Raw genomic sequence first — 25,919 nt, forward strand, 5'->3', positions numbered from 1 at the left:
TTTTACTGTGTTACCTTATAAACTTTTCAGTCGAACTGATCAATGCACCGAGCCTAACCTCAATTCTCGTTTCTCGGTTCTCGGCTGAAACAATTGAAAGATCTGTAATTAGACACGAATAATTGGACATTTTCGACTCTAATTGGATATTTTTGTAAACATCGAGTTTGGGACTCAAATCATGACCCCAGATTGAAATGACCAATTACAGGTCACAATCGTGGTGAGTGGTGTCCCATAATATAATTCCAATACAAAAATGAGCACATTCAATATCAAAACAACAATGCTCAAGTATTACTTAAGACGGCGCCAGTGGTTGTATGGTTAGCGTAACAGCCTCACAATCCGATCGGCCTGGGTTCAATCCCAGCTGGCGTCGTTGGGATTTTCTGAGGCGAAAAATCTCTGGTTACGTCTTCCTTCGGAGCGGAAGTAAAAGAAGTTGGCCCGGCTCATGAGTTGTTGAGTCTGATAGGTAGGAACAGGTGGAGTCGCCTCCCTGATGTCGGTGATTGGCACTAAAGTGGCGGAAATAGGCTGACGAAAAATAAGCGAAGATAAAAAAAAAAGTATTACTTAGGAATTTTAATTAGCAAATTTTGGTATTGAAAAGCTATTTCTCTTCTATTTTTGACTTATTTTTTGGTATTTTATTTCTTATATCAAGCTAGTCCAAACAAAATTTTGGTATCAAGATCAAAATGAGGTATCCTTAAGTATTTCCTCCTGGTCGAGAAATTTTTTTTTGAAATATACAAAGTATGCACGTTTCGAATATAAACAATATGGTGCATATTTTATGCAACGTGTGCTTAATCTCTTTCTATTACGAACCATTCGTCAAATAGGAGACTTTCAATCATGCCTAATATTACTGTTATTTAGAACTAAAAATCCTTTGAGAAACCAAGAGAAACAGATATCCCATTAATGTGAACGGTAACAAGGTTACATTAGAATAATTTGGAGGACAAATAACATCAGATGTTTATAAAATTCGAAGCCAGCATAGCACGCGGGCTCTATGAACCGCTTTGAATAAAATTTATTGCTATGAGCACGACTGGTGCCGTGGTTGAAATGGTACCTCAATTGCTCCGAACTTCAGAATGTTTTGGAGGACAAAAAATAAAATTGATCGAGGGAGAGGAAGGGTGAGGGAAGGATAATATTTATACATTGTTAATTTATTTTTACATAAAATAGGAGAAACTGATGTACACATATAAAAAACTGAATAAAACTGAATAATATTTATAAAAACTGGAAGAATCCAAATTAAACTGGAACATTGGCAACACTGTATGTACCTCATTGCGTGGAGGTCAAGAAAGAGGTTAATTAAATGCAGTCGATTGTTTGGCATCGAACGAATCGGCACGTGTTTTATCAATTCGTGAAAAGATCCGTAAAACGTGGCTTAATACTAACTTTTGTTTTCGGTTCTGTTATTCGCGGAGGATTGTTCGTACATATTTTCGTTAAAACCCTCCGAAATCACCGAGCTTGAACACTGTTGAGCATCTATGGTGGTAAATCAAGAACAGTCTGAAGAATAAAAGTCCAGGGAATAAAGGCGGAACGGCGATGAGGGAGATCTGGGAGAGCATTCCATCAACGGTGGCCAGAAATCTCGCTTCGGCGCTTGCAGGAAATGTTGGACGCCTAAGGAGGGCCATACTAGATTTCTTGATTTCTGTTATCTGTTAACATTTCTGAACTGATTTCAATTTTCTTTTTAAGAAGAACTTGCACTGTACACTCAATTTTGCTACGTCTAAATTAGAGATTTTTTGTTTGTATTTCAAACATTAAATAGAAATGTGACCATTTTAATTTTTTTTTCTCATTACATAAGAGTAAAATGGGTCAATTTTACATTGAATATAAATCGCATTTAATTATTTACTTTTTAATCCCGAAAAACTCAAAAATAACAAACCAGCACGAGGTGTATACTCAACTTTGTGATAGACTGTATATGATTTGGATCTGATCAGGACTCGATATTCTGTACTGTTATAAATTCGAACACGTGACCGGAATGAATCGCCGCAGTGAACAACTGCAACAGAAACAACCGTTTAGAAAAAGTGGCTAGATGATGATGATGTTGGATTAAAGAGGCTTTAAACTTTTCAGTTCATTCGCCTCTAAGTGGCTAGAAATATTGTGGCGCGGGAAAACCATCATGTATACAAATGCCTCACATTTCTATTATCAATTTATTCTCTCGTTTTCGTTTTTCGAAATGTATTCTGAAGTCAATGAAATAGGGACGAAGTCCTCATTAAACGAGGATATGGAATCGAGGCTGCCCAAGCCGCCGAGATGACGCGATCCGAGTGCACCGCCGACCCGCCGTCGGAAGCGGCGGTGTCTCGCCCGCAATCCTGGGTTCCACTGATTGCCCGGTCAGCTTTAAATATAGGATACGATATTTTAGCAATGTCCATACCGCATACGTTTGCCGATGCGATAGTTGAACACAAAACTATAATATTCATTTCATTCTCTCATTCACAGCATGGGTATGTTCAGCACCCTGGCGATCATCTACCGAGAGAATGGCATCATAAAGGGCCTCTACCGGGGCATGTCCATCAACTATCTCCGAGCGATTCCAATGGTGGCGGTATCCTTCAGTACGTACGAAGTGATGAAGCAGACACTCAATCTGGACACGGGCATGAAAGTCTAAGACAATATGCGTAAAAACACGACAAAACCATGGCCTTCAACTGCAGGAACAACGCCTACGGGTGTGTTAGGGACACTAGGGAATGCAATGAGTGCGTGGGTGCGTGAGTGAATGCGGCATAGCGATAGGTTAGCGGAAGCCTAACACCCAGACAACGTTCTATCTCACACGCGCTCGAACCTTACCGGGACAACTACTGCTGAAAGAGCACTTTACTATGCATTTACGAACACAGCTGACAAGTTTTTTTTGTTTTATTTCGTTTGAATCCCTTCCCAACGTTTTGATCCTAATGACACTCGTATTTATTTTATCCTTCTCTTACCACTTGACTAGCTCAATTTAGGGGACTATTTTTCACTCTCTTTCTTACATAGTTAGGATTAGGCAAAATATGGTGTAGGCACAATTTGGTAGTAGATTCGTACTTAAAGTTAGCCAGTTTTAACTTTCTAGATAAAAAATGAGAATGTAGTTGCTGTGCAGAACGAAATTCAGTTCTTCAGTCTTTATCGGGCCAGAGCGATAAAGTTTCAACCTAGAAGATACAAACAAGGAAATATTACTCATTCAAATACGATCAGATGTAAATACTCGACCAAGTTCAATAAAAACGGCTTCCATTATTATTGTTTGTTACATCACTTTCTTTTATTGAAATCCCTTTTTTTAACATTTATGACATCTCTCTTGTGCAGGATTTAGTTGTGTTGAACGTTTTGAGTTAACTATATTTCGTATATACGCATATAATGTCACATCTGTTTACAGCTTTCCCTCATATCTATTCCTAGCACAGTCAAAAGGTATATGATACACGTTCAGTAATAATGTTTTACACTTATTTCACAACAATACTTTGCTTTTGATTTTTTTTTGTTGTTGCTTCAGTAGACTAGCGTGTGTTGCGGGGGCGTGCGGAGCTTTTGTTTATTTCCTCTATTGATCGAAGGCTCTCTCTCTCTCTCTCTAGGGGGATGTGATCAAGTTGTATCTGTTATTGTGGTCCTGTGGCATTGGGAGTATGTTCCTGTGGTCAATAGAAAACAAGCTCGAAGCTCGAAGGAGATCTGTCGAGAATAACAAATATTCAAACCACACTTCATGCTACTAATGGCGGTAAGTTTGCTACAAACATTTATATCAAAAATATTCTGCGCTTTTGAGGTTTCAACGAGAGCAGGAGTTCCTTCTTGGTTTGCTATCCCTTTTATACACATATATTTGCAACAGGTATATTTGTGCATTGTAACTAGAATATTCAACAGCTAGGATATTGGTTACGTTTACTTTAGGTGCAACTCCAAAAGAAATCGAGCTAAACAGGCCTATTTTAAAAACTTTTTTTTTTATTCGAACGAAAGTTTGTATTCCGTTTGGAATGGAGGAAACATGAGTTTTCCACAGCAGTTGGGAGTTTTTTGACTTAAGTATAACTTTTGAAAAGGGCGTATCGATTTTAGTATGAGAAATCCTTGATAATTTATATCTCAAAAGCTATGCGTCGTGTCGAAATAGTGTAAAAGTTATTAAAGTAGTTAAAGAGTTATATAGTATTGATGTTAAAATGTGAAAAAATATACACTGAAAAAAAAAACTTTAATTTGCGATATCTAAAATACATATTTTAAATCATTTTTTTTCCATAGAAAATAGAAGTCATGTAGAAAATTGAAAAAATGGGTCCAAGATGGTAAAACTCCTTTTACAAACTTTGTGGAACATCGAATTTTTATGAATTTTCGAAACTTGGAACTTTTGTATGTTAACAATCATTTTTGACCACAAATTATGAATTCTGATGTGATTCAAAACAAAAAAGCTCTTTATCAATCTCCTTCTAAATGCAGCCATTCTCGAAATATCTAAAAAAATATTTCTAATTTATAGTCTTTCTTATAGTAAACGGGCTCTTTTAGTATGTTTGTTCATGGAATTTTACGAATTTACTAATAATTTTCAACAACTTTTCCAAAAACATCATTATGGTAAAATTATGTGTTTAGGAGTTACGTTGAAAAACATTATCGCTACGTTTTGTATTAACACACATGTTTTCAAAAGTTTCAACCGATCAACATGAAAATTAGTATGTAGGGGTTTTTGGGGCCGGGGAAGGTTTTTATGATTTTTCGAGACCCCTCCCCCCTTTTCTAAGGGGGGGCTGCCATACAAATGAAACACAAATTTCTGCATAACGCGAAAACTAATCAATCAAATGGACCCAAATTTGGCATGTGAAGGTTTTAGGGGGCACAAAACGTTTCTATGGTGAATACACATTCCTCCCCCTCTCTAAGAGGGGGGCTGCCGTACAAATGAAGCATACATTTCTGCATAACTGTAGTTCTTCAGTCAACAAGCAAATAGAACCAAATTTGGCATGTGGAGGTTTTAGGGGGCAATACATGTTCCTGTGGTAGTTTGGCAATCCTTCCCCCTCTCTAAAGGCAAGGAGCTGCCATACAAATGAAACACAAACTTCTACATAACTCGAGAACTAATCGAGTAAATGGGGCCAGATTTGGGATGTGAGGGTTTTTGGATACGAGAAATGTTTCTATGATGGTATGACAGCTCTGCCTCTTCTGAAATGAAGAGGGGGTCCCGTAAAAATAATATACATATTCCAACCAAACATGACAATTGCAAATTTCCATAGAACTTTGACGGGAAATGGGAAAATTCGGAAAATTCAATTCTTATATGGAAGCTTCACTTGTCAAATGGATTAAATTCCATTTTTTGAATATTATTAAATTTTAGTATCAAAGCACTTGATTAGCCCCCAACTGTATATATTAAAGGCAAATTTTGTTAATAATAAGTATCAACAGCACTAAATGACAAAATCTTTTTAGGCATTGAATAATAAATAATAATAAAACATTTAATATTTTATCATTTTTCTCAACATCCTGTTTTATGGAGTTAATCGATTTGGCAATTGAAGCATCCATATGTTCTACGATTACATAGTGACAAGCGTTGTTAGTCCATTTGATGTTTGCGCTAACGAAATTGATTTTTGTTCGAAAGTGGAAATGGATTTTAATGTGATAAAACGCACTCCTATATCTTCTTCTATCTATACACAAAAAATGGATCGCCGAATGTGTTGATAAGAGCAAGGAATTGTCCAATTTTGGGTCTTTATTCTATCATAATTTCTGTTTCAAACATTTATTCCATGTAACGGAGAAACATGTTATTTGCAAGTGGTTGAAAAATCTTGAACGAGAATTGTGTCTGTAAATAATTTCATATTATAATGACGAGTTATGGAAGAAGTACTAGGAACTTTATAGTAAAAGGGTAAATTAGAAGATCAATCAATGAAGAGTTCTGCGATTGGACCCAGGAACGTGCGCTTAGTAATAAAACGTGAATGTGATAACGTAAAATAAATTTTTGGCGGGACGAAGTTTGCCGGGTCAGCTAGTTTACTATAGAAAAGACAATAAATTAGAAATATTTTTTTGTTCTTTGTTTTGTTTTTTTTTGTTTTAAATCACATCAGGATTTATAATTTGTGGCTAAAAATGATTGTTAACATACAATTTTTTACATGACTTATATTTTATATGAAAAAATAAAAAAAATATATCTTCTAGATATTGCAAATTAAAATTTTTTTTTTGTAAATAAAAAAAGAGTTTTTTTCTCAGTGTACACCACCTCGAAAAAAAACCCTATGCCAAATATTAGCTCAATCGGAATCAAGGGAGAGTGGCGCAAAGCGGCCAAAGTTTGAGTTTTTTGAAAATCGAAAAATCACCCAAGGGGGGAGTAAAGGAAATTGGGGTTTTCGAAAAAAAATTGTTGATGCCAAATGTCTTCAAATTGCATTCACCATAGTGTACACCCATACCTCGCTTTACGGCCTAGATTCGTTCCACGAAAATTGGCCGCAAAGCGAAAAGCCGTATAAGGAAACAATTATTCTAATACAAATTCATACGAATTCAATCGGATTGGTTCCAAATTAATCAAATATGTAACCTGGTTTATCATTCAAAATGCACTTTATCTTTTCGTTTCATTTAAATCAAAAATACATACATGACAAGTACATATATTTGTACAAAAAAAAACAACAGTCTCTGAAAATAAATAATAATCAATATACAACTTCATGTTACATAAAATACTTTTGTCTATACAGCAAATGTATATAAAATTGGTAGTTCTGTTCCTTATCGCAACAGATTAGACTCGTATTTTTTTTATTAGATTGCCCATTTCCATTTTAGAGTGGTTCGAAAAATCAATTTTTACCTCTTTTTCCCGAAAATGACTTTCTTCAAAAATTCATAACTTTTGAACTACTAAACCGATACAGATCGACATATCAAATAAGCCAGTCCTTTTTGAAAAATATTACGCTTGAAAAAAAAACATGATTTTGTTTTCGTACTTGTTGATTGTGTTAGAAGGCCTTAGAATGCAAGGGGTGTAAGAGACTTGATCGAATTCTCTTCATCAACTTTTTCTTTAGTTAATAACTCAACTGCAAAAAAGTTCCAATTTAAGTTCGCTATAGAATCCGATAGATGAGGTTCTGACCTATCTTTCACATTGTCAAATACAACTGGGAATGTATTTGCAGCTAAGTTATGTCCAGAAGAGAGAATCGATGTAGAGAAATCGATCAAATCACTTACACTCCTTTCATCCTAAGCCCTTCATTTGTTTTTTTTTATAGTTTATAGATTTATCTCGGGCCAAGGGCGCTTTTTATTTTCATATTTCTCCTTGAAAGCTGAAGTTTTTTTTCGTAACGTATCAAAAATTCAGAAATGTGTTGGTTTTTGTTTTCCAGTTATGATTTTTCAGTCTTCGTTCAATATTCCTATGCGACTAGACTAGATCTCTGCAACTAAGATCATTTTTTCCACAAATTTGATGTGATAAGAAATGCCTTATTGGCTTCAATTTGATATGCTGATCATCTGAATCAGTTTAATAGTTCAGAGGTTATGAATTTTTGAACAAAGTCATTTTTGGGGAAAAAAAAGGGAAAAAAGTTCCATTTCCACCACCCACTTGAGTCAAAAAAAAATCCCAAATGCTGTTCAAAACTCATATTTCCTCCAACCCAAACGGAGTACAAACTTTCATTCCAATCAAAAATGTTTTGTCATTTGTCGATTTCATTTGGAATTGCTCTTAGGCTAGCATTGGTTTGTTCACCGCGCCGCTCACACATATTGGGTTAGTTTGTTGGGTTGACTAGAGACCAACTAGACAAGTACCTGAATGAGTACGGTAATTTACTTGAGCCAGTCTTCAATTTTTGATTCATGTCGGGGAGATTCAGGGGTGGGAGTTTGTCATTCTCAAGCACCAATGTTACACTAATTGGCTCGTCACAAACAAACGCTCCACTCTCCCATCAATATTCATTAAGTTTGTGCCTTTCCAGTGAACGATTTTGCCACCATTTAATTGCCCATCACAGTGCTACAGGAGAAGATTCTTCCAATTTCTTCACGAAAACAAACTCATTCTAATGATGTGCCTTTTTCCGGGTACACCACCCCCAATCAAATTACTGTATTCCAATAGGGGCTGCAAGCAAAACCCGAATTCGGGGGAGACGCAAAAGAAACGGGTGCAGCTGCTCCTTGAGAACGTCATATAAAGCCGTTCTTCCTTCTGTTCATCCTGGTTTTCCTCTCCATCACATTACGTGTAGCTGACTGGGAGGAGATGCTATTTGCTTTTTCCTATCGAGTGTACTATCTCGAACTGGATGCTCCAAAGGATGATGTCTCGTGCCGACCGATTCCTTCCTACTTCTCGCTCTCTCCTCATAAACGTTTTAGGAATTCCATGCCATGACGACCTTCTTGAACGGGACGAATATTCCGTGCTGTGGTTCGCTGTGAAGTGATACGGAAAAAAAGAGAAGGATACAAATGATGGTACGTGAAATTCGGGGCGGATGCAAGAAATACTATATTGTAGATGATGGAAGATTTTTGTGCGGTGAATATGAAATCTATGGTTACAATAATCGAATAACGTTGTCGTGATGGGGTATTCATAGAGCGTACAATTATGTTGAATACAATACAAAGTGCGCTTTATTGTGTTGGGGAATAGGTTCGTAGCGTAGTTTTAATTTAAACAATAAGCAATAATTATATCAATAAGTTAATCGATTATATATTCGCCGCATGTAATTGTCCGCCAATTCCTTCTAAAGTGATTTGAGACGTTCTTCATCGAATTCAGAAGTGGCATCTAATCGACGTCAAAGTCGTCATTTTTGAACTTTGCAAACCATTTCCGTGCTGTAGATCTTCTCCATACACGCCGCAAATGTCCCGGGCCACTTCGGCAGCTTGTTGACCTCGATGAAAAACAAAGAAGAGCAGTTGTCGAAAATGTTGATTTTTGCCTTCTGGATATTCCATTTCTAAGTCTCAAAACTAATAAAAAAATAAAATAACTCAAAAATACAACTAGCATAATTTTGTAGAGCAGAAATAGTTCTATCGTATAAATACTTACCCTTTGCTAAACTGCAAACAAATCGTTGTAAAATGAAAGAAATGAAAACGCTATCAGCTTATCCCCCAACCCAACAATTCGAGCGGCAAAACCGCGCATTAAAGTCGTGATGGTTCAGCGTTTCAATTTTCAAGGCAATGAGAGAGGAACTACTGCAATTTAAGCTTCGCCATTTCTCAGAGATATTTGCATCGATCGATAGGAAATATTTCTACTCGCGCAGTTCTGTGCCAACATTCTGTGCAACAGTTGATAGTCGTTGAACAGAATAAAGACGATTTTATACTATTCCGGCACGTAGCGTAACAGATACGTACCGGCACGGTCCGACAAATACATGATATATTTATATTGTCAGATATAGCCAAAAATGAAAATTATACTTGAAAATTATTTTTTCTATATCTAATAGGTGTTTTATGTACCGTCGATGGAGACATGGAGAAAGTTACTATTAGTAATATCTTGACAAATATTGCGAATATTTTTCAAAGCTGTAAACCGTTTAATAGGAGACGTATTTCCACAACTTCCAATGCATAATACTTAACTGTAGTACAAATAGTTATTAATAGTTTATCAAAGTTTGATGGCAATTTGCCATCAAATAACCTCAGAAAAAATTTCATGCCCAGCATTATACATAACTACTAAAATTGTAAATATTGGATAGAATGATTCTTAAAAGTCTTGCCAGATGAGTCATTACTGATTTTGAACATTCATTTTTTTCCATTCGAATTTCAATATTTTCGAAAGAATCTCTTATTCACACTGAGTGGGGGTGAGAAGGGGTCAAGCACAAAATTGAATTCCATACCAAACCGATATAGTGATTGCAGGATTTTCATGAAAATTGGTAATTTTATTCCTCATCGTAAAATATTAAACCCGTATTTTTTATTTTTTTCATCAGGGAGGCCATTTCCATTTTATGGTGGTCCGAAAAATCACCTTTTCCCCCTTTTTCCAAAAATGACTTTTTATACATAAATGACGCATCTCTGTTAACTCACAAACCAGGAATGAATGGAATTTTGAAATTAAACCACTCAAAAAGCCTCTAAAAATTACATCTACACGCGGAATCATGTATTATTTTCGGTTTTTGTTTCCCTTTTCTCCATTGCTCAGTATTCTTTGTCATAACGTTTGCATTAAAAAAATGGACAAAAATTGCCGATTTTTCATGGGTTTTTTTATTGTTGTTATTATTATCATTATTACATTTACATTTCATTTTGGAGTAGGAAAGCCTAGTGGAGGTAATCTCCTTTCAAGATAATTCATCCAACAGGCATAAAACCTCTCTTCTTTTCATTCACTTCAAAATAAAAAAAACGGGCGGTACAATATTCAATAAGGGGCGAACACGAAATTATTGCGACACCGAAAATGTCATGCCAGTTTTCTTATAATGTTTAGAATCAAACCAAAATTTTAGGGTAGTTTTATACATATATTTACTTCAAAAATCAAAAGAAAAGCTAATCGATGGAGCCTTGAGTGTAAAATTGAACGCATTTTCGCTTGATGCCCTCCATCAAAGTCTTTACAGTGTCATCCGGTACCAGTTTCTCAGTTTTTTTCCATTTTCTTAACATGTCCTTCTCGTCTTTGGCTGTCTTCTTGCTCTTCCGAAGTTCCCGCTTCATTATTGCCCAGTACTGCTCCACCGGGCAGTTTGGCGGGTTCGTGTCCTTTGGAACAAAATGGACAGAATTGGCCTCATACCACTCCAGGACACTTTTGGAATAGTGGCATGATGCCAAATCTGGCCAAAATAGCGGAGCATCGTCGTGCTGCTGCAAGAACGGCAAAAGGCGCTTCTCGAGGCACTCAGATTTGTAGATCTCGCCATTTACTGTGCCCTTTGTCACGAAAGGCTCACTCCTCAGTCCGCAAGAGCAGATGGCCTGTCAAACGAGATATTTGGAGGCGAACTTCGACATTTTCTTCTTCTTAAATTTGTCGTCCACATCGAACTTGCTCTTGTCGGTGAAAAACTCCAACCCCGGAATTTGCTTAAAATCGGCTTTTATATACGTTTCGTCGTCCATCACACAGCAGCCATATTTTGTCAGCATCTTCTCGTAGAGCTTCCGTGCCCGAGTTTTAGCCGTCGATTGTTGCCGCTCATCGCGGTTTGGGAAGTTCTGTACCTTGTAGGTATGTAGTCCAGCTCTCTTCTTTGAGCTGGACTTAAGACGTTGTGATTTGCTTTAATCATCCGCTTCACCTTTCCCTCCGACTTTTTGTTCTCCGGTCACTCAGTCCCGGTTTTCTTCCAGCTCCTTTGCCGTGGTCCAACGTCAACCGCTCCTGGAACCGCTCCAACACTCTGGAGACGGTTGAATGGTGAATGTTCAACATTTTTCCCAACTGCTGGTGCGACAGGTCAGGAAATTGCAGGTGTTTGGAAAGAATTTGTTCTCTCGACTCGCGTTGGTTCACGTCCATTTTCGTTGAATCGAAAAACACGACTTCGAGTTTGACAGCATGTAGATAATACACATCAATGAGAAAGTGTGCAAAATTTGGTTGTTTTTTACCCAATGGATAAAAGGTATGCCCTGTTGAATGTGTCGCAATAATTTCGTGTTCGCCCTTTATTTGGTGGCAACAGTAGTAGTGTTAGTCGGAACTATGGTTGGTGGCATCATGGTGCACGACGGAGTTGATTGAGTAGCTGTGGAATGTGACAGTGTTGCTAGGCGATAGGAGGCGGATGAAAAGAAGTGTGAAATTGCGGTATTATTGATAACGTAATAGTGCGATAGCAACGACACACTGTTTTAAATCGATCTAAATAATGTAGTTGGCGATGTGATATTTTATCCAACTAATCAGGCGATGTTTATAAATCTGTGGGTTTCGTTCTGACCTCATGGTCATGGGAAGTGCGTTGTACCTTGTTCTACCGTAGTATCTGCTAAACCTCTTTCCGTATTCAGTATTTGGACGGCTTACGACGAGAGTCGGAGGGTTTCTCGTTTCACAACGATGTGCTGTGCGATGGAATGTCTGATTGTGAAGTGCTATCGGGTTGTATAGGATTTTCTGCATTTGAAGTAAGGCTTGCAACTCACGCAAAGCCGAAATCGGTAATATAGAGAGCGCTGAGTTTCTGTATAATTCTATAGTTGAGTATAGCTGAGGTTTTTTTTATAGATAACTTTCAGGCATCTGTTCTGAGCCGTCTGGATTGTTTTGAGCTTAGTTTTACTTGCCGCACCCCATACAGAGATTAGGTAGCAGATTTTTGACTGTATAAAAGCGTGGTAGAGTAGTATAAGCTGCTTTGAAGGCAAAAACTTAGATACTTTCCAGAGCACTCCACAAGTGGTACTGATGGCCTTCTGTAGCGTTTTTATATGGTTACTCCAAGATAACGTCGAATCTAGCGTTAGTCCGAGATACTTGAAACTGTCCATTTCATTGATCGTTATTGTATTGACGATTAGATCATGATTTCGAGAGACCGTAAGACGAGGCGAGTGGAAAAGTATATATTTGGTCTTGGTGAGGTTCAGCGACAACAGATTCACAGAGAAGAAAAGTTCAAGCGTTTCTAAATCTTGTTTCATTAGGGTGATGATTTGGTTAGCATCCGTGTTTGTGTATGAAATTGGGGTATCGTCTGCGAAGAGTCTAGGTTTTCCGTGCAAGCCCAGGTTCGGCAAATCATTTATATAAAGCAAGAATAAAAGAGGACCGAGGTTGCTACCCTGTGGTTCTCCGACTGACATGTGTTTGTGTGTACTGCTAGCTTCCTGCACCAAGACATACTGCTTTCTCTCGGATAAGTAACTTTGTATTAACCTGTTCGCAGCTCCTCTGATACCTTAATTATCATGATCAATAGTGTCAAATGCAAAGTCCAGAAACAGAACTCCTACTATTTTACGATTATCCATTACGTCATATATGTCGTCGACAAGCTCGCTCGTTGCAGTGAAAGTACTTGATCCAGCACGAAACCCATATTGGCAATAATAAAAAGAATCGTTCGCTTCAAGATAATTAGTTCCGATAAGCCGTTTCAGGATTTTATTAAAAACCGATAGGACTGAGACAGGTCTATAATTGTTTGGGTTCTTCTTGGATCCAGATTTGAAGATTGGTATTACACGAGAAATTTTCAGGTATTCCGGATAAACTCCTGTATCGATGATTTCATTAAAGGCTTCCGTTAATAAACCAGCCGAAAAACCATAGTGGCTTTTCAAAAATATTGCTGGTACACCATCTGGTTCACAGCTCTTGGAGCAGTTCAGATCTTTGATTTCCACAAGTACTTCTTGCTTATTTGTGGGTCTCAGAAAGATTGTGTTCTTTGTGGGTCTTAAACTTCCAAACTTATTGATTCCCCGATATTTTGGGATGCTAGAGGCGAGTTTGGGTCCAATTTCGCTGAAGAACTCATTGAAAATTTCAGATACTGCTTTCGGATCATTCACAGTAAGCCCACAGTGTTCAAGTTCTAGTTTTTCATAGTTAGTCCGTCCTAGCACTTGATCGAGAATTCTCCACATATTTTTGGGGTTTGGGTCACGAAACAGATTCCTGTAGAATGATCTTTTGGCATGCTCTTTTGTTTTCTGAAGCTTTTTCGATATATGCGCGAATTGATCCCGAACGCAGGTATTAAGAGGGTTTCTTTTACTTTTATTTTACTAATACTTTTATATAGAAGAAGTTTGTCCTTAATTTGCATCATCTTCCATAAATCAAAACTCATCCATGTACAAACACCTTTTGTTTTTGCATGTATTACCTTCACACTCACTGACGAAACTACCCATGTAACATCAATCAGGGGATAGAACTTCAAGCAAAAAAATGGGACCGATTCGAGATTGCTTTTATGTAAACAGTGAACTTTTTTTACACTCTAAAAATTACTCCGACTTGCACTGACAACTGAATGATATTGTCAATTTGTTCGAGATGCCTCAAAACAGCTGGGAATAAATATTGTTTATATACAGTAAGTTACATTTAATGCGACGTTTATATTATTGGACAGACCTGTAATGTGACACGTTCAATTGGACAATTTTGTAAACATCGAGTTCGGGGCCCAAATTATGGCGCCACATTAAAGTTGCCACCAGACGTAGACACTGTACCACTCACATCGCCAATGTTCAATTACAGGCCAAAATCGCCTCCAAAGCGACACTGAGTGGTGCCTCGGCATGTTGTATTAAATTTAAGTTACTGTATTATATTGTTATTTATGTTCGCATCATAAGCAACGCACACATTTATTTTCCACTTGCAACAGTATTCACGATGATTGGATGGATGAATATACGACTTATACATGCATCAAGTACGACTATTGTCATGCGTATATACGATTTACTACAGACAATCAAAAAACGATTGGCGGAAAACGTTCTTGATAATTATAATACTTGTTATAGATTTTTGTAAATACGTGTATGTTTGGAATATTACGTTAAAAATTATTTTTAAGTCTGAATATTTCCGGTTTCAAGAAAAGTGAAAATTAAAGTTGTTTTTTTATTTTTAACCTTTAAGAACGAAAGATTATCTGTTTGCTGGTCTTTTGCGTTCTGATAAACAAAGTGACAAAAATAAATTAGTTCAACTTCGTCATCCAATTGCACTTAACTCAAAACTGTAAACATGAGATTATGAACTTGACAAACCAAGCTGCCAAGTATGCCAACCCAGCAAACATTAAATCGTATATAGAGCATCGAATATCTGATATTTTGGGTGGTATATGCGGCCAAATAGCATATACAGTAAGTTACATCTAATCCTCGACATACCGAGACAATACTCAGTGTCGCATTAGAGGTGATTGGCCTGTAATTGGACATTCACGATGATAGTGGTACAATGTCGACATCTGGTGGCGACTTTCAATCTGGGGCCATACTTTGGGTACCAAACTCGATGTTTACAAAATATCCAATTAGAGATGAAAATGTCCAATTATTTGTGTCCCACTACTGTACATGCAAGGTTATTAGGCAATACCTAATAACATAATAAGTCTGTTGTCATACGAATATACGATACATCACTGCCATAAAAAAAAATGGCGGAAAATATTAAAGTAAAATGTTCGGCCTGGGGAATCACCATTTTTGTATGTATATAGAACCTTTATAAACATTTATGTTTGTACAAAAAGGAATTAATCAATTGACTTTTAGGGATATAAATGTTTGATATGAGTGGTGTCGACGGTTGTAAAATTGCTCCGATGGGATTTGAACTCCGGTTGTTTGGATTATCAAGCCGCAGCTATCTCGTATGGCTATCTGAAATATGATTTTAGGGCAATTAAGGATCTTACATATGATACGAAAGAGTTGCAATCGGATATGTCATAACTGTTTGTTTATTGTGCTTTGGTGGAAATATCGCAGAATTTATATAGAAATGGTTAAATAAAGTTCAGTACTACATGTTTCGAGTAATCAAATAAAAAAAATATTCATTCATATTTTAACAATTTAAAACTGCCTTCGGGCCTGCCCAGCAAACATTCAATCATAAAAAATTCGAGGGGCTGTATCCGAGATACGACCGCTTAGAACATAGGACTACGCAATCTTTTTTCATTTGAAATTTGATGGTTTATCATTTCGAATATTATTTGCGAATACGTCGAAATTTAATAAATAACTCTTTAGTAAAAAGTTCCGGGGACTTTGAAAAGGTTTAATGGCTTGCGTAGTTTTGTAGAATCATTTCGAGAAGCAACGATCATTTTTTGCCTTTGCGAGAACAATACACTAATTGGTCATATGTCGCAATTTGTTTTTTTATATCAATGCACGCATTGCACTGAATATTAACGAGAGGCATCTTCCGTGCATCGCCATCAAAGACGAATGAACTGTCTGAGTTTCACGTGTCTATAATTCAAAAGAAAAAGAAGAAGTGCATCGTCATTCAACAAGCATCAAACACGCGTCTAACAGATGCACACAGTTGCAGTGCTAAAATGAAACATCGCGAGAATGACCGTTTATGAAAATCGTTTCTCGACTCTCGGTCAAAACCGTCAACAAAGTTTCTCTAAGTTTCTATGTTTCGTGCAACGAAAACGAGCAACACACGAAAAACCATACATCGATGTTTAGAAGCGACCTATAATCATTTGCACTCTTCTCTTTTATCGCCTTCTTTGCCATGACTTGGACGGTTGTGTTAATTGCAATGCCAGATGCACTTCAAGTGAAATATTCGTTAGCGTTCACAGCCCGAGGGGAAAGATTGAACACAAAACGAGCAGAATAAGCGACCTTTGTTGTTTCGGGTACAGAAAGATTCTGAGAATTTTCGTCAGAGGAGATGCAATACTTATACGCTAGCGACAGCTTACTTATTATGCAAGGGTGGAGTTTACTTCGCAAATTTTCTCTTTCCGCTATCCCCCTTCGTTGTTTCTGTTATAGCGGCTGCATAAGATACCCGTTATTGACAGCTCTGTTCGGGAAAGCACACAAACGGACAGAACAAATGTATGGGAAAATGGGAATGCTTCCAATTTTCATCAATTTAAACCATATACAGACTATGGGATTGTGATCAAACAAAAAAATCTAAGAAAATTTCCAATTTGATTGGTATGTAAATCGTTTAAGTCCGTTCGTAGAAAAAATAGTTATTAACGTTAACTTTATTTCATAAAAACGTGACCTGTTTTCTAATTTGGTACCCTTAATGTAAGACGTAGTCCTATGTCAAAAATCTAAAATTGGAGGCGATATACATACATCCAAGACACATTACTTGTATGATGTGTATAACTGGCATATGCATATGAAATTGGAGGCCATATACATGTATATGGGGTATATGATGTAATATAAACGATAATTATACGATTTAAGTTTTTCTAGGATGTATGCATGCCGCCTCCACGTTTGCATGTATGGGCTGGCAGGCGCATCATATACATGCAATTTATATTAATCATACTTGTATGTTTGTGAATATAATCTTCAAAATGAAATCATTACACTAAACCTTCGTTTCAAACAACTTATATAGTAACCAAATCACGCAATAAACATCAATAATTGCTGGGAATCTCTTATCAATATTTGTTCTAATTCAAAAAGGTGCTTAACCCCAGTTTTGTTGACATCTTTTATGCATTCAATTAAATCGTACGATAAATCATATATAAACATAAACATTCCCACCTTTCATCCTTCATTAAACACTTCGTAGTAGAAATCTGTCAGTATGCATACACTCTCCTACGAAACATAGTGGAAAAATATATATTCGTCGATGTAAACAAGCGGTGAAAAAGGAGACACTTTTCGACGAGTGATTTGTATGAAGTTCCACTGCCGTGCATAAATCATAATAATCCATGAGTCAGCAGAAAAAAATTGACAGCTCGCGCAGAGGACAGTCTAATTTCAACGAGTGCAGTATGGGAGAAGCAAACAACAAGACAAAGAAGCAACCATCACACCATCGCAAAAGTGCGACAGGAGCAAAGAATATCTTCAACCAACAGCAGCGGGAAGAGTAGCCGAAGCAGCATCAGCAATCGATAGCAAAACACCAATTACATAACTACCAGTGCCAATAAGTGGCAAATGTAGCGAGAAAATGTACATAATATAAATACACTTGAAAACCACCATGCTCTCACTATGCATTACTCAAAGGCCAAATCCCAAGTTTTCTTAAACCAATTCCGAAAGAGTTTACATGCTCTTTTCAGAGCATGGAGCGGATCCACAAGGGGCTCCCACCCGGAAAAGTAAGACGTGAGCAACACGAGGGTTCCTTCCAGGCACCCGGTTGTCTCCATGAGTGGAGCAACCAATTATACAGTCCACCCCAAGTTCCCAGCAGACGGAACACTATCAGTCGAACTTTAACCGTGATGGCGAAAACAGTAAAGCTATTCCGTTCAGAAGTGTGCACGTGCGTCCCATCGAGAATTTCTAGGCAAACCTAAAGCGTGAAAATCACGCAAGAGGGGAGTAAAGGAATTCGGGGTTTTCAAAAAAAGTTTTTTGATGCCAAATGTCTTAAAATTGCATGAAACGTCGAGATTTACTGTTATCTCGAAATTTTTTTTTTGTCAAAACTTGGCTTTTCGGCACATGGTGTTTTTTTCTGAAAAGCCGATTTTTGAAGACCTGATATTTTGCACAGGATAGTTTTTCGTGGGAATCAACATTTTTAATCAAGTTCGCTTTCAAAATTTGAGGGTCACTTTTTTCCCATACATCCATTGGCACTCTAATATCCATATTACCCCACTTGTCGGTCTTACCCGTTCCTCCCTTATGTGTGGTAAAAAATCATTAGTTTTGCATGAAATTGAAGGTGCGACTTAATTGTATTTATACAATACGGGATTACTAATGCCATTTAATGTTAAAAATAACGGAATTCGTTTTACTACACTTTATAGTTACTGGAAAAGTTTATAGTAGGCTAAGCTCTGCGTGTGACACATTCGTAGAAACAGTATCAAACCGTACCAAGCACAATATGGCCGAGTCTCGCCGAATCAAACTGGGAATCCTTTTGGATGTTGCCTTCGAAATTCCCCTGATCGGGGTAGTTAACGTGCGCTTGCTGTTCGAAATCCTTCGAGCCCTCATCGTCAAGCTGGGACTGCAGAATGTGGAGGTTGACGTGGAACTATCGCAATCGAAAACTCTACTAGCGGACATCGCTAGCAAGTCCGGCTTGGCTGACCGCGATGGCTTCGATATCGAAGCCTATTACGCGGGGCTCACTCCGGAGCAAATGGCGAGAGAAGTGCACCAGGTGTTGAACCTGCTGAAGGCTTACCTCGTGCGGGTGCAAGCGCTGGAGGTAGGCTTGGCGGATATGAGAGCTAAACGCGAGGAGGATCTGAAAACGATGGCAAAAATGATGAACCAGATCGACGCGCTGGACAGTCGACTGTGTGAACAGGAGAAGAAACTCGCCAAGATGGAGGGGGACTTGGAGTGTTTGGCCCTGACCATGCTGGATTACGACATAAAGTTTGAGGAAGTCGCTCGGCAGTTGGATCTGCTGGAGATCGAAATTAGGGGGGTGAAGTGTGAAATAAGGTGTATAGAAAAGGACCGGAAGCAGTTCGTGACGGGGCTGCAAACGGTTACGGAGCAGATTAACCACTTTTCGGTTAGCAAAGCGGACAAGGATGTTATGGAACGGGAGCTAGCTCTGAGAGCGTTGGCTGATGATTTACTGAAGTATGTGACGTTCGATTGTTACAACCTCGTGCAGCGGGAGTTTAGCCGTTACATAGCACTCCTGCATGAAGAAATATTCAAACAGGAGCAGCTGCTGAAATCGAAAGCGTACGAATTGGAGAGCGATTTGAAAAGAAAAGCAAATAACGATTCCATTGAGAACATCAAAACACAACAGGCCAAGATCCTGACTAAATGGAAGCGACTGGAACCAGGTTACAATTCGGGGACAAAAATCTCTCCAATGGCAGCCGGTGTTGCTCTGAAAGAAAAAGCTAGTAGTGCTCATTGTTTGTCCTGCGGTTTGAATGCTTCTTTCGAGGAGAAGTTCGCTCTAGTTCCAAAAGCTGCCTCGTTTGTAACACCCTCCAAGCTGAAGGAGATTTTTACTCTGAAACGCCGTGTTGGCGGTGAATTCACAACAACAAAACCACTGGAGAAACTAACCCTCCCAGGACCTGAAATCGATTGCCCCAGAACTAACGTATCCAAACGGATTAGGCAAATAGCTGGCGGCGACGGATGTTTCTATTTTGCTGACCCCGAAGCTGACTCATAGTTCAAAATTTCCTTAAATGATAATAAAAATTCATAACTTACCAATCGAAAAACTTCCTTCCATCAATCGATCCGTCACAATCGCCCAGATTGTTGGGTAGCTGTAGGCCAACAAAGTATTCATCTGGGTCACCACTGTTGCCCGCCAGCGGGCCAATGTAGCGCACCCGACCAACCACAACACGACCATTTCGAGCTATCACTTTCGCCAGGTGACCAGGCTTGAGACATTTGGCGGTCTTTGGCAGAAAGGGCAGCGCGTGTTTCGAAGGAATGTAATCTGGAAATTTATGAAAATCATTATAATGATACCATTATTGAGTTTCCTTTCCCTATCTCTCTGCTACCTCTTTGAATATCATTCTCCGAACATCTGCGATGTTTGGCCGTTGCGACCGCATGTGGCGGTGGCAGTGGTGGTGGCGGCAACGGAGGTTCACAGTGACCTCCGGCATCTTCCAGCATGATGTTCCCCTCGATGGAACGCCTCAGAAAGTCTTCCGCCTCCTCAAGCAAGCTATCGGTCGATCCACCGGAATCCCCGTGGATTCTGTACAACGAAGGTCCCCCGTACCTCCGCGGACAGTTACAGTCATGCCTGAGGTCGGGCAGCGATCCACGGATCTTGTGCGATGGTTCCTGGAAGGTTACCCTCGGGGTGTAATGCATACTCTCCGATGGGCGAAGAATCGTCGATTGGTGGCTCTGTCGGCAGATGGCACATCTCATCGAGGGCACACTCCGGGAGCGGTGGTGTTTGCTGAGCGTTGAATTGCGTGATCCCAGCGAGTAGCTTTTGGAAGAGTCGAACGAATCGCCCCGGTCCGCCCAGTAGGCTTCGGTTTGCGTCGTCTGGGTGGCGATGCTACTCTCGTTTACGGTCCACTGGGAGACCCCCGGAGAGTTCATGCTGTAGCTGGGAGGGATGCTGCAAGTACGGGAATGTGGTAGGTGTGAATTGAAGTCGCAATACTTTTTTATGTAACAAATTTTTTATGCAAAAGAGTGATAAATCATTTGAAAAATATTTCGACAGAAAAGAAATAATTTGAAATAAAATGGAAATTATTGAATTGATAATAGCAAATCAAATTTATATCTGTTGGATATGAAAATATTTAATAAAGCATTTCGAGCAAAATGTTGAAGCTCACTGTATAATGTGAATCCTCGATATGTTAGAAGTTTTGTATTATATAGCGAGCGTTTATTTTTAAGGGCAACCATAACTTACCGGATAATTTTATTGCATTTCCGGATATGTAGGTAATTAGATGAACGGAAGGCTACGGGGAACCAAGGTTTGCTTTTCCAAGTTTTAGTCGAATTACTCAACCTTAACTGGAATTGTCAAAATTTCAAATCCTTTCACATACATATCCTGAAAATTTCAATGGAAGAAATACTAGGAAAAAGTTTTTCAAAACTTTCTCACAGAAAAACAAAGGAGGCGATCTGGCGTAGTGGTAACATCCGTAAGTAAAGTAAACGTAAGTAAAGTGACGAACCAGCCAAAAGTGTTGAAAGCCACTATCATACAGAAAAAAAACAGGAAATCCAATTTTAAAGCAAAGGTATGGAACCTTTATTAATCAGGAATGATTCTAAGCGTAGATTCCTATGCGATTCAAATATTGTCGTTCAAAAAGTATTGTTGTACATTAGGGTGCCAATGAATATATGGAAAAAAATCGACCTTAAAATTTCAAAAAGTTACCCTATACAAAGTGTCCACCACCACGAAAAAACATCATATGCTCAATCGAACTTAACACTAGAACTGCCGACAGTTGTTATATACCTATTTCTACCAAACCGGTCATTTTGACTAACTAAACATTGTCAAAACATCAAAATTCGAAAAAAAATACAGAGAATAAAATATATTTCATTCTAATATTGCAAGTACATGATAAATACATCTATTTGAATAAAATATAGTATTTTAATTTAAATATACCCTCGACAGAAAAGTTAGAGAAACAGAGGGCAAAGTGCAAAGTGATTTTTGAAATGCTGTAACTTCTTGAAAAGTCAACGTATGAAGATGGAATGTATATCATTTTGAAGCTCAAACTTTCTTGTTTTGAAATATGTTATGTACATATTTTTATCTGGGTGTATGTAGATGTAGTGGACAAAAATATCAGGAAGTAATAAAAAATCGATTTCTTTCTGTTTTTTCAAACTTTTTGTAGACTAACACATTTTTTTTTTGCAAACCGACTCAATATCAAATCCAATTACCTGATTAAACAGCTTTCATTTGATTCCTATAACGTTCATGTAGGACCTTTGCATACAAAGATATTTTTTTGAATGAAAAGTTACCCCTTAATCCTTGATGATAAATAATTCAATAAATGATTATCGCATCGCAAACGGATAGTTTTGAAAACTCCAATAAATTTTGCATAAAGTTAATTTATTGCTTTGACGAAAAAAATAATTTGAATTTTTTGCATCAATTTTAAAAAAGTGTCAAAATCACGTTTTTATAGCGTTTTAGAAAATCCTCTGTAATTTTGCAAATATTGCAGTAAATTTGATTGTTAGTAGGTAAATTTTCAGCATAGTTTATCCCTAAAACTCCTGTGAACATTTCATATTGATACATTCAGCTGTTTTTTTCCAGCCGATCGATCAAAGTTTGGAGTAATTCAGAGCAACACTTCATCGCACACTGTACCCTCCAAATGAACGATTCGTAACTTCCGTTTTCATGGGTTTGTGGGTATGACGATTGTAAGGAGTGATAATACTCACACATATAACGGGTGTTAAATAAAAAATGAGAATTTTTTCAATACCTTTCAGTAACTCAAATAAAGAGCGTAAAATTTTCTTTCTCCAAGAAAATTGCTTTTTGGGCTCCCTAGAAACAGTAGGCGTGTTTGGTTTTGCTAGTTTGAATTTAGTCAAAGCAAAGACGGCGTCGAAACAACACGTGCTCCGCGAATGCATTGTACGGTTCTACGAAACGCATTTCCAGCAAGGAAAAAAGTTCACGGTGGCACATTTTAAGGAAGAAAATGTACCTGTCAGTACGGTATATCGTATCCTGGGTTCCCTGAACGTAGAGCGGAAGGTCGGAAGTGGTCGTCCGGTGACGATAATGACGAAACAGAGGAAGACATCGTTAAAGAAGCTGTTTGACAACAAGGACGCAACCAGCCTACGTGACGCCGGTCGGAAATATGGCTGCTGCCACGTATTGATCCATCGGACCCTCAATATGGAAGGAATCGTCTGCAGGAAGAAGACGAGGTCGCCGGAGTACACGGAGGAGCAGATTGAGACGGTTAAATCACAGTGTCGGTGGATGACCAAAAATACCGCGGGACGTCTTTCGTTCTGGACGACGAAAGCTATTTTCCGCTGTCCAAAACGCATATTCCAGGAAATGATAATTACTACTCCAGCGACAAGTCATCCACACCGCCTGAAGTGAAATACAAGTTCAAGCACAAGTGTTCGATAGTTGGATTGGGTTGCCTATTGGATTCCGTTTGGATGATGTTTAATGTCCCGCTAAAGTATGAAGGTTGATCCCCGATGCAGTCCTGCCGATTCCGTTGGATTGCGAAACTTCTTTCACGATATGAAGCACGGTTTTTAATAATCCACTAATAACTTTATTTCTTACATTAATTTCTACCTCATAATTATATTTAATTCATTAAATTTCACAGTAAATTCTTCTGAACGATTCTACAAAATTTTATCCTGCATGGTAATAGAAAGCGACCAATATATATAGGTTTTGGTTTGTAGCAATCGATGTATCATTGCTACCACGCGATGATGATGATACATCAAGTTGAGGGGTGTCTCGATTGGTCATTTCGCTCACCAACAACAAGTTTGAAAAAAAGGTTATGTTGTACATCGCCATTTCCGACCGGGGCATTTCAAAGACTTGGTTTAAGCCGAGCGTTCTGGCAATCAACCAACAAATCTATCGAGAAGAGTGCCTCGATAAAATCCTGCTGCCGTTCCTGAACGAGCATCACGCGGATGGGAAGTACGTCTTCTGGCCGGACAAGGCGTCTTCCCATTACGCCAAGAAGACGCTGGCGTATCTTGAGGAGAAAAAGATACCGTTCGTGCAGAAAGATCGTAACCCAACAAACTTGCCCCAGTGCCGCCCAATATAGGATTTCTTTGGCTCACTCAGTGCCCTAGTGTATAAAAACAATTGGAGGGCCAAGGACACGAAGCAACTGACTACAAGAATCCGGAATTGTATCCGGAAAATGGACGTAAGTGCCGTACAACGTTCTTGTGAGAGCATCGCGACAAAGTTGCGTCGAACAGCAGACCACGGCCCTTACTCAAACATTCACTGACATTTTTTTGAAGAAAATACATCATGTTATTAATAAAAAATACTGAAATCGATGAAAAAAAATTTTTTTTTATACGTGATTGAAAACATTCTCATTTTTTATTTAACACCCGTTACTTACGTAGTTTCACATATACACACATACACACACACACACACACACACACTTTACCCTCCAATGATTGATTTGAAAATGCTGTTTATTTATACCCTTCCTGGAGTGCATTCAGCTTTTTGTGCAGATATTTTCATCAGCATAAATTATAGCTATGTAACGGTCATTTTCATCCAAATTTTCATCTACGTAAATTGATTCTCGTTACTATTGCTCTCCGAGGAAACAAACATTTTTTCATAGGGTTGATCATCTATATTCCAGATGCTGGTAAAATTTCAGTGTATGATTTCATGAACATCTTGATCGATATCAGAAAAATCTTCTCCTGAATCTGTTACGTCCTCTTAAACTCTAGATATGTTCGGGCGTCTGAATTGAGCGTTCGACCATAGGGAAGCAGCTCATAATAGATTATTCCTTGACAATCCCACCAAACACACAGCAGAACCGTCCTGGCCGTTAATGAGGGCTTGGCCACCGTCTGAGCCGCTTCAGCGGGCTTCGACCACGACCGTTTGCGCTTCACGTTGTCGTAAGTGACCCACTTTTCATCGCCAGTCACCATCCGCTTCAGGAACGGGTCGATTTTGTTGCGATTCAGCAGCGATTCACATGCGTCGATACGGTCAAAGATGTTTTTTTGCGTCAACGTATGTGGCACCCATACATCGAGCTTCTTTGTTAATCCAAGCTTCTTCAAATGGTTAATAACGGTTTGATGACCTATCCCCAGCTCTTGGCCGATGCTACGGCTGCTACTATGCCGGTCTTTCTCGGCTGATTCAGCGATTTTGTCGCAATTTTCGACGACAGGCCTTCCGGAGCGTGGCGCATCTTCGACGACCTCTACACCAGAACGAAAACGTTGAAACCATCGTTGTGCGGTGGAAATGGAAACTGTATCGGGTCCATAAACTGCACAAATTTTATTGGCAGCTTGAGATGCATTTTTGCCTTTGTCATAGTAGTACTGTAAACTATGTCGGATTTTGCTCCATATTTGCGACACTATAACTCACGAACGACTTAACCAAACAAAACACTGTCAAGGACTATATTATAGCGCGCAAAAATGCATTTTCAACAAGCTATAGTATGACTCGATACAATGAATGCAACTAGAACTACGCGCTTACAACGACACCTCGCGGAAATACAGCAGGACTTTTTTGACAGCCTAATATTACAAAATTATAAAAAAATCCCAATTTTTATGGCTTAGGAGCAGTAATTGTTCCCGAAATTTTGATTGGCTGACACCGTAGTGGCAGATTGACGTTGTTTCTAAGCAATTTTGGAATTAGAAACATTAAAAATCACGACCGGTCATTTTGACCGGTCGGTATGAATAGGTATATCTCATATGTATATCAGAAAAATTGGAAGTGAGAAACCAAAATAATTCATAATATTGATCAATACATGAATTTAGAAAAA

General features: G+C 38.4%; 2 protein-coding genes across 3 annotated transcripts in view; one reads left to right on the forward strand and one right to left on the reverse strand.

Annotated features, from left to right (window-relative positions):
* Positions 1-3,343, forward strand: part of LOC129771091 (solute carrier family 25 member 16-like) — a 54,166-nt gene extending 50,823 nt beyond the window's left edge. The window contains exon 6 of the mRNA XM_055774416.1: positions 2,530-3,343. Coding sequence (XP_055630391.1) covers positions 2,530-2,704 — 175 coding nt within the window. The 3' untranslated portion in view covers positions 2,705-3,343. The remainder of the gene's footprint in view (positions 1-2,529) is intronic.
* LOC129771090 (uncharacterized) overlaps positions 3,315-25,919 on the reverse strand; it is an 86,779-nt gene continuing 64,174 nt past the window's right edge. For both annotated transcript variants that reach the window (XM_055774415.1, XM_055774414.1), the window contains 3 exons: positions 20,364-20,944; positions 20,059-20,296; positions 3,315-8,589 (listed from right to left, as the gene is read on the reverse strand). In XM_055774415.1, the coding sequence (XP_055630390.1) occupies positions 8,529-8,589; positions 20,059-20,296; positions 20,364-20,944 (880 nt within the window). In that variant the 3' untranslated portion in view covers positions 3,315-8,528. The remainder of the gene's footprint in view (positions 8,590-20,058; positions 20,297-20,363; positions 20,945-25,919) is intronic.

Source organism: Toxorhynchites rutilus, chromosome 2, assembly GCF_029784135.1.
Source record: "Toxorhynchites rutilus septentrionalis strain SRP chromosome 2, ASM2978413v1, whole genome shotgun sequence".
Taxonomy (NCBI): Eukaryota; Metazoa; Arthropoda; class Insecta; order Diptera; family Culicidae; genus Toxorhynchites; species Toxorhynchites rutilus.